The following is a 9,347-nucleotide window of genomic DNA, read 5'->3' on the forward strand; positions in this document are numbered from 1 at the left end:
GGGGGGGGCGCAGAGCAGTTTGTCTTGATTATTTTATATATATATATATATATATATATATACAAGATCTTTGTTAAACAGTTCACCAGCATCCTGGTTTTATTGTTAGAAATACTTTACTCTTGGGCATTACTCTTGGGACGTTTTGCTGCTTTCAGTCTGCGTTAAACTGCCTTGAGTCTTTTTCCACTCTGTCATTTTGTTGTTAGATCCCAAAATGAACATCTTCATTTGAACCGCACACTGTGGCAGATATAGATATTGAAATGCTGTTTGGAGCCAGTAGTGGAGGTACTTGTCATCCTTGTGGTGTGCAGCGCTTCATCACACAGATTTATTTACCTGTGCTTCTGTGCCGTGCTTATTACTGAGTGCCGCCCGGGGCTGGATTATACACGAGTAAAATTACCCAGCTCGCTTTGCACTAGGGAGGAGGGGAGCTGTCAACAGAGCGAGTGAGGGGTGAGATGTCGCTCGCCCATCCTCCTGCTCCTCTTTTTCACAGCCATCTGTTCTACTCCATTCTCCTCCCTGGATATCTTTTTATCACTCCCCGTATATATTCAGATTCTCTTGAGAGGCATCAACTAGGCCTGGATGCTGATATTAATAAAAAACTACATTTGGATTTCCTTAAGGAAATGCAAATGCTTACAAGGCAGCAAAAGAATAGTGTTTTTGCTAAAATAATCCAGAAAGGAAAGTAAGCTACCAGAATGAGACACAGAGATGAGCATAAGCTGATACTGGTGAAAATTCTATGATTTAAGTCAATAGGTGATTTCCAAATTTCAATCTTAAATAGATTAAATCTTGAGGAATTATTTTATTTTATTTTATTTTATTTTAGAATAACACAACGGTAATGGTCTTTTTATTTAAATTAAATAAATAAATGGATTTTTGGAAAATAAAGAAAAAGATAGAAGAACAGTATAAAAGAACAAGAAAAATAAATTTTTGTAAAGTAATCAAGTTGAACTGTTTTCAAATAATTATTTTATATTAAAATATTCACCCATGCAATCTTTTTTTTGTGTGCATAATATGTTGAAAATAGAGAAATGCTTCTTGTCTTGTCATATTCAGTTCGATGACTGCCTATATTTTCAATTCACAACTGCAAAATTTGACAGGAAAGTGAAGCAGTTTGCATTGCCATTGGTTGTGGACAGTTTGGCCATATCTAATGTCTGTGATGGTTACGGACAGGTATGGTACACATTTACATGTCAGTGCACCCACTCATGGTGAAATAAAAGAGGTGGGATAGATACTATTGTTTATTTTAGATTTGCTCACAATAAGAGCAAAACACTGTTAAGTCTGTAAAACCTTGTGGTGCTTCTCGCTGTGTGTAGCACCAGCTGCTCTGCACATTATTTCAAAAGATCCCAACAAGGGTGTTAACATGTAGAAACAGTCAAATGACATGTAATTTTTTTTTTTTCATCTTTCGGCGACTGTGATGTGAGACTTGTGAGACATCTCGGAAATTTAACAAGAAATGCTGTTGCTCGGATACAAGCAACAGACATGCTTGAAGAAACATTTGATTACATCTTGATGAACTGACAGAACAAGTCTGTCAAAGCTGCATGAGGTTAGTGTGCAAAACTCTAATGCCAGTATGCACTATAATGCCAAATGGTATAGAAGCATGTGTTAGTGGTATGGCTACATACAGTGTGTGTCAATGGAGAATTAAGACTGTAACACACAAACCCTCAGCTGCTACTCAAATGCTGTGGTTTGCAGTTCAATGACTTAAAGTACTTTGGACAGTTCTAATTAGGCTTTGATCACTAACAGCCTTAGATGAAATACAAAGACAGATCTTTAGTTTGCTCTTAATCTAACTGCCATTCCTCTAGTAGATCAGCTGTAGTCTTTAGAGACAATCGATATACCTATCCATCTATCTCTACTACAACTAAGGTATATTTTGATCATGAAATAAAATGTCAAGAGGGAAACTGAGAGAATGTGGTATCTTGATGGCATGTCATAAATGATCCAGTTCTCAAACGTGATGCAAAAGCAATTTTGAATAGCACGCAGTGTTTTTTCCTTGTATTGCTGAGGGAATGAGCAGCAGAAGTCAGTTATTACTCTGGTTAGATTCTCTCTGTCCTTCGCCTCTCCAGTCATTCAACTCCCAGAAGAGCACCGTCCTCAATGCTGTTCACTTGCACTGCGTCTGTGCCGCTGCTGCTCCAGCCGCTGGCAAAGACACAGACTCTACAAGAGATCACACACATATCAGCATGTGATTCCAGAAGCTTTAGAGTGCAGACTTCAGTGTATACACATCTAGGAGCCAGATTTACTAATAGCTTGCACCAGCGCAAACCCTCTTTTGGTGGTTTAAAAAAAAACACTAGTGTCAGGATTTGCTAAAGACATGCAGTGAAAAATTAGCAATGAAAAGTCATTTTTGTGGCTGATTTTAGGAAAATAGATGTGAGGAGAGTATTTAAATGAATTATATATTGTGTTTACTAAAATTTGTGGTAGTCAGTTTACTGTTTTTTGGATCGTGTTGTTCATTATGGAAATAAGTTCACTGCGTCTGTGTTCTTTAATTTGCACAATGTCAGTAGATCACTTGCAGAACTTTCCATTCCCATCAGTGCTCATATGGGATTGCAGTCTCACACCAAGTTGCCTTGTTTAGTAAATCTAGCTCCTTTAGAACACAAAAGCATAGATTTTGAATGTTCATACAGCTCTATTTAGGGTTTCAATGGACATGGAAAATCCAAGGGAATTTTAGAATTGGGATTTGCAGTCATGGATATTGTATGTGAAGACTGTCAATCAGGTCTACTTTTATTACTTTCACATTGATTTTGTAGTCTTTCTTTCTTGCTTTCTTTCATTCTTTCTTGCTTTGTCACATTTATTTGTTTAGTGCTTTTCACAGTACATAAAATGTCAAAGCAGCTTTACGGAAAATGCATGTAGCAGCGTGACAGTGTCTTTGGGATCTAATAAATATGGGGAACATTTCCTTAAATTCCTTACATCTGCTTTAATCTTTCTAACCCTTGTATTACGCTGAAGTTCTAAAATTATGTAAAAATTGACCCTAGGTGGATTTAACACAATTCACTAAAATTTGCACTATAAAAAATTATAATAAAAAAGAAAAAAATAAGGTTTAGTTAGACAAAATGATGCTATCCTTAAGGCGACGATTCAGCTTGTGATCGTAATGGTTATGACATGGATAATATTTGTCAGTCTCGTAAGTCATCTGAAGTCTTCACATGTGATGCTGGACCCAAATTGGAATTGGTGCAACATCAGGATGGGCATCTTAAGATAGAAACCAGAAAGCAAAATGATTAGCATAACTGCTGTGCATGTTATTTTAGACAAAGATGATGTGCTTTTGTTACAATTTCATTAGACATAACTGGAATTCTGAGATGTGCTTTAGAGAGATGTCTTTAATCCACATTGAAACTGAGAGAGTGAATCTGAGTGCAGACCATTATCATGAAGGCTGTTCCAGAGTTTAGAAGCGAAATGTGGAAAAGCTTCTATAGTGGACTTTGATATCCTAGAGTTTTGTGACCTTAAAGAGCATGATGGATTGTAATGAGATAGAGGTTTTGTTAAATACAAAGGAGCTCAACTATTTAGGGCTTCATCAGTAGCAATATTTTAAAACTAAAGCAGAACTTGAGAGTTAGCCAGTCTAGAGATGATAAAATTGGTGTGATAAGATAATACATTTTTATTTGACCTGGCAAGAACACTAGGAGCTGCATTTTGAATCATCAGTAGCTTGTTTACGGATGCAGGGCAGGCACTTTGCAGTGCACTACAATAATCTAGTCTTGAGGTCAGTAATGCATGGAGTATAGCTTTTCTGCATTAGAAACAGATAATGTTCCGTAACTTGGCATTGTTTCAAAGGTGGAAGAATGCTGTTTTGGTAACATGGAAAATATGATTTTCAAAAAGCAATTTGCTTTCTAATGTAACACCTAGATCTTTAATTATAAAGCATGGAGTAGTATTTTTGTCTAATGACTAATAAAATGACTGGTCATCAAGCCTTTCATGTCTTTCATACACTTGTATTTAAAAATGATTAAAAAATTGGACATCAAGAGCCCTTTAAATTGGAATCATGGTGTGAGGCCAGGCAGTTAATTGTAAATTAATATCAACATGTTATCAACATTGAGCCTATTTATGGTTTTAAATGTCCCCAGTCTCATTATGCAATATTTATCAGTGTACATTATTTCAAAGATAAAATATTAAAAAATCTTATCAAAGCTTCCAAAGCTGTGTAGAAGGTGAAAAACAATATAGGTGTATGCAACAATTACAGGGACAAGCACAGGCTATATTCCACTAAATGCAATGCCAGACAAAATCAATCTCAACAGAGGAACAATCTCAACATCATCCCATGTGGGATTTGAACTCATAACCTGTAATTATAAACCCAGAGCTTTATTTATTGTGATGGCATAACTGCTTATTGCTTTTTGAATTATGCAGAAAATGCCTTTAGTACTAAAAATACAAAAAGCCTTTTGTCCAGAAGATGACCAGAAGGTGGTGCTGTCACTAAACGTGATGCTTTTTCTGACTGGGTGAGCCAGGACAAGCACAATATTTAACTTCACAGAAGTTAGCATTCTGGATATTATTTAGTATCTTTAAGAATTTCGTAGCTATTTTAATGTTGTTAGTACAGCTATCCTGTAATATAGATCAATGCAAAGTTGTTATATCACAGGTTTTGAGTTAGCACCTTGCTTAACCCTCATATGGTTCTCATTTACACTAATGGTATTTGGGGTCAATATGACCCCAAAATTGAAAGAGTAATTGTTAAAAATATATACATTTTTAATCATACAAATAATATACCATTTTTTTGTTTACTTCTCATCTATACATTAGAGCTGTGTTTTGGGAGATATTAAGTACTTTTGTACCTATTTACCACAAAAATCCTCAACCACACCATTAGCTTGCATGTTAAATATTATATTTTCATGAAAAAAAAATCACTTAAATGATGATCTAAATTTGATTTAAGTTGTTTCTGGATATTGAGCTAGGTGTTAGGTGTAGAATTATGCCATCTGCTGGTTAGAGAAAAACTTGTAGAAATGACAGTTTTTGAAAAAAAAAAAAAAGTGTAATGACCATATATATCCAGCAGAGGCCCATAGAGATCCATTCATTTTTCTGGAAGTGACTAACGTGACGTGACGTGACATGTGGCCAAGTATGGTTACCCATACTAGGAATTAGTGCTCTGCATTTAACCCATCCAAAGTGCACACACACAGCAGTGAACACACACACACCGTGAACACACACCTGGAGCAGTGGGCAGCCTTTTATGCTGCAGCGCCCGGGGAGCAGTCGGGGGTTCGGTGCCTTGCTCAAGGGCACCTCAGTCGTGGTATTGAAGGTGGGAGAGAGCGCTGTACATTCACTCCCCCCACCTTCCTGCCGGACCTGAGACTCGAACTCGCAACCTTTTGGGTTACGAGTCCGACTCTCTAACCATTAGGCCACGACTTCCCCTAACTGCTACTCTCACAACTTTTCTGATATATATTTTGTAAATATATACTGAAACATTATAAAATACTTTAAAAACAGTATTTTTCTCAAAGGTTAGAATTAGTTGTTGTTGTTTGAGGTATTTTGAAGTGCCCGCTTTTGCAATAATGCCACATAAATTTGCAAAAATGCCACACAAGTTGTCACTAAAACTTGTTTTTTCAATCTAAAAAGTAAAATCAAAACAATTTTATTTAACTTAAATGTAAATAAAAACCACACACAACCCCCCCCCCCCAGAATATGAATGGGGTGTGTGTGTGTGTGTGTGTGTGTGTGTGTGTGTGTGTGTGTGAGAGAGGGAGAGAGAGAAAGAGAGAGAGAGTTTGTGCACGTGTGTGTATGTACGTGAGTGAGTATGCTCGTTCCACATTGCATTTGTGCTCTAGTATCAGGCTTTTGTTTTTGTGTGGCCATTTTATGCAGGATTTATTGATTTTATTTGCCAATTTCTATAAAAATGCTCTCTGTTGCAGTCACACATGTGTGTGTGTGCGCGCGTGTGCATGTGCATGTGCATGTGAGTGAGCATGTCTTTTCTACATTGCATTTGTGCTCTTTTACCAGGCCTTCATTTCTGTGTGGAAATTTTCCGATTTATGCCAGATTTATAGATTTTTTTTGACAAATGAAAAAAAAAATACAGTGGGTACGGAAAGTATTCAGACCCCCTTCAATTTTTCACTCTTTGTTATATTGCATATTGCAGCTAAAATCATTTAAGTTAATTTTTTTTCCTCATTAATGTACACACAGCACCCCATATTGACAGAAAAACACAGAATCGTTGACATTTTTGCAGATTTATTAAAAAACAAAAACTGAAATATCACATGGTCCTAAGTATTCAGACCCTTTGCTCAGTATTTAGTAGAAGCACCCTTTTGATCTAATACAGCCATGAGTCTTTTTGGGAAAGATGCAACAAGTTTTTCACACCTGGATTTGGGGATCCTCTGCCATTCCTCCTCGCAGATCCTCTCCAGTTCTGTCAGGTTGGATGGTAAACGTTGGTGGACAGCCATTTTTAGGTCTCTCCAGAGATGCTCAATTGGGTTTAAGTCAGGGCTCTGGCTGGGCCATTCAAGAACAGTCACAGAGTTGTTGTGAAGCCGAAATGGACAGCACCTGAGTTAAATATATGAGTGTCACAGCAAAGGGTCTGAATACTTAGGACCATGTGATATTTCAGTTTTTCTTTTTTAATAAATCTGCAAAAATGTCAACAATTCTGTGTTTTTCTGTCAATATGGGGTGCTGTGTGTACATTAATGAGGAAAAAAAATTAACTTAAATGATTTTAGCAAATGGCTGCAATATAACGAAGAGTGAAAAATTGAAGGGGGTCTGAATACTTTCCGTACCCACTGTATATAGATTTTTTTGCATTTCCCATTCATTTCAATGTGGGGTTGACCCCAAATACCAGATTAGTAAAAAAAATGTTACATACCTTCAGAACAACCGAATCAACCCCAGTTTTTTTATGTGAATATAGGTAGAAAATGTAAAAAAGTCACAAAATCTTATTCCACTGAGATGAAGGGAATCAAGTAATAGTTGATTGGGGTCATATTGACTCCAAGGACAGATTGAGGGTTAAAAGTGTCAAGTGGATCACCCAGAATAAACCTTTCTAAAACCATGTTTTAAATCTGTCTCATTCAGAAGTCGGGTCGAGGGAAGGCTCAAGGGGAGGTGATGCCGACTCTGGACATGGCCCTCTTTGACTGGACTGATTATGAGGATATGAAGCCTGTAGACACTTGGCCAGCCAACAAAAGAAAAGGTATGAAAGGACATTCTCAAGTCTAATCAATAACAGTGATTTTACAGTCTGTCAGATTTGTTTCCTGCAGCAGGGTTTTTTTAAAGATTTTTTCACCCAGATATTCAAGACCAAAATCTTTGGGGTGTTTAGACCAAGATATATTGAAAGATCTGGATAAATATTTGATTATAAGATCGGATATAGTTCTCCCAGATCTTTAAACCTCTAAGCGTAAATAATTTGCAAACTCACAGCTGATTTCTGAATAAAGGATTTCATAGGAGGCCTGTGTCTGTCTGTTTCCCCAATAAAGATAAACGTCGTGGCAAAAACAAAAGTAATGGGAACGCAACGCTTGATGCTGATGTCATTGACCCATGTGACCATCATCTCGACTGCCTCCCTGGTCAGTGCACCACTATGATTGTTTTTATATTACAATTATCAAAGAAATAGTTCACCCAAACATTACAAATCTGTCATTACTTACTTTTCATCATGTTGTACCAAACCTGTATGTTTTTTTTTTCCATGGAACACAGAAGGAGCATTTAAAAAAAAAAAAGTCTTCTGGGCACATTCATGAGCGAATGAGATTAACCCTTTGAGTCTGATCTTTTCAATCAGAATAGTGACATAACACTCTGCCTAACTAGTATGATGTGTCGTTGAATAAATTACCCAGCTACTCACACCGTGATAACATTGTCCGAACCACATTGGTTTAGTCAGGAACATGTCTGGGTCATTTTACCAAGAAATCAAAAGAAAAAAATTAATTGTATTTTGCTTTGTACTTTTGTACTATTAGGAGTTTTTACATTACATCAAGGCACTAAAAAGCTCTCTTCTAAAATCTCTTCCATATATATCTTTTATCCTAACCTGCTGTGACAAACAATAAACAACATTTTGTATTATGACAAAATATATAATATATAATATCTCCTGCATATAAGCTTGCTTTTTTGCTCAAGAGCATCAAATCCACATGCCACATAGGGCTGCACGATAAATCGAAATGGAATCGAAATTGCGATTCGACAGAAGCTGCGATTGTCATGCGTATCTTTCAGTGAAGCACGGTTCTGTGATCAGCAGTAAATCTCCATCCATAGGCCAGAGGGCGCTCTCGCGCTGAAACTCCAAATAGCCTACACCTCGCAGAAGAAACCCAGGAAATGCCTATAGTGGTAGCTGGATAAACAGAAGATTTAACTGCTTTTATTAATTCAACGTGACTAATAAACACACGATTATGACAATATATGGTTTATCTGAGTTATTATTATTATTATAATTTTCATTAAAATAAAGTATATTTATATACTTGTATATTTATATACAATGCCTTTATCACTGCTTAGAATACTATGAAATATGTTGCGTGCCTTATTCTGTTTAAGAAGCCACATCATCTCACAGAAGGATTTATTTCAAACACTCGACTGACGTTATGAAGTGAGTTTGGAGTAAAAACATGTTATTAAATGTGGTATTTTCACATGCTTTCAGATGGAGCAGCATTTATTAAACAGAGCCGTACGTAGTTCACTGAGAAGCTATGCAAACAGCTGTCATTATCACGAACGATTTCTTCGATTTCACAATCGTGCAATAAAATCGTCTGCGATTTTTTTGCGTAACTTGTAAGTGAACTACGGCTCTGTGTAGTAAATGCTGCTCCATCTGAAAGCACGTGATGATTTACTGCTGATTACAGAACCGGCTTTACTAACAAAATGCGCATGACAATCGCATTCAATTAATCGTGCAACCCTAGTTTGATCTTTAAATTATGTTGAGCCATTTAGATTTTGACTAAATTAAACACTTAAACTAAAATCATTTGTTGAAAAAAATGTTAACATTAGGGCTGTGCAATATATCGAAATTATCAAAATATCGATATCGCAACATGCATATCGCTACAGCTTGCAATATTTGGGGCCATGAACAAAAGACAGAG

The 9,347-nt window shown here is 36.5% G+C and overlaps 1 protein-coding gene across 3 annotated transcripts in view; it reads left to right on the forward strand.

Annotated features, from left to right (window-relative positions):
* The window catches only part of LOC107669000 (draxin-like), a 38,526-nt gene that overhangs the window by 18,352 nt on the left and 10,827 nt on the right, over nt 1–9,347 (forward strand). For 2 of the 3 annotated variants that reach the window (XM_016461089.1, XM_016461091.1), the window contains exons 4-5: nt 7,276–7,396; nt 7,692–7,784. In XM_016461089.1, coding sequence (XP_016316575.1) covers nt 7,276–7,396; nt 7,692–7,784 — 214 coding nt within the window. The remainder of the gene's footprint in view (nt 1–7,275; nt 7,397–7,691; nt 7,785–9,347) is intronic. The other variant, XM_016461090.1, reaches the window with a different exon arrangement.

The sequence above is a fragment of the Sinocyclocheilus anshuiensis genome, unplaced genomic scaffold, assembly GCF_001515605.1.
Source record: "Sinocyclocheilus anshuiensis isolate Anshui unplaced genomic scaffold, SAMN03320099.WGS_v1.1 scaffold192, whole genome shotgun sequence".
NCBI classification, from domain to species: Eukaryota; Metazoa; Chordata; class Actinopteri; order Cypriniformes; family Cyprinidae; genus Sinocyclocheilus; species Sinocyclocheilus anshuiensis.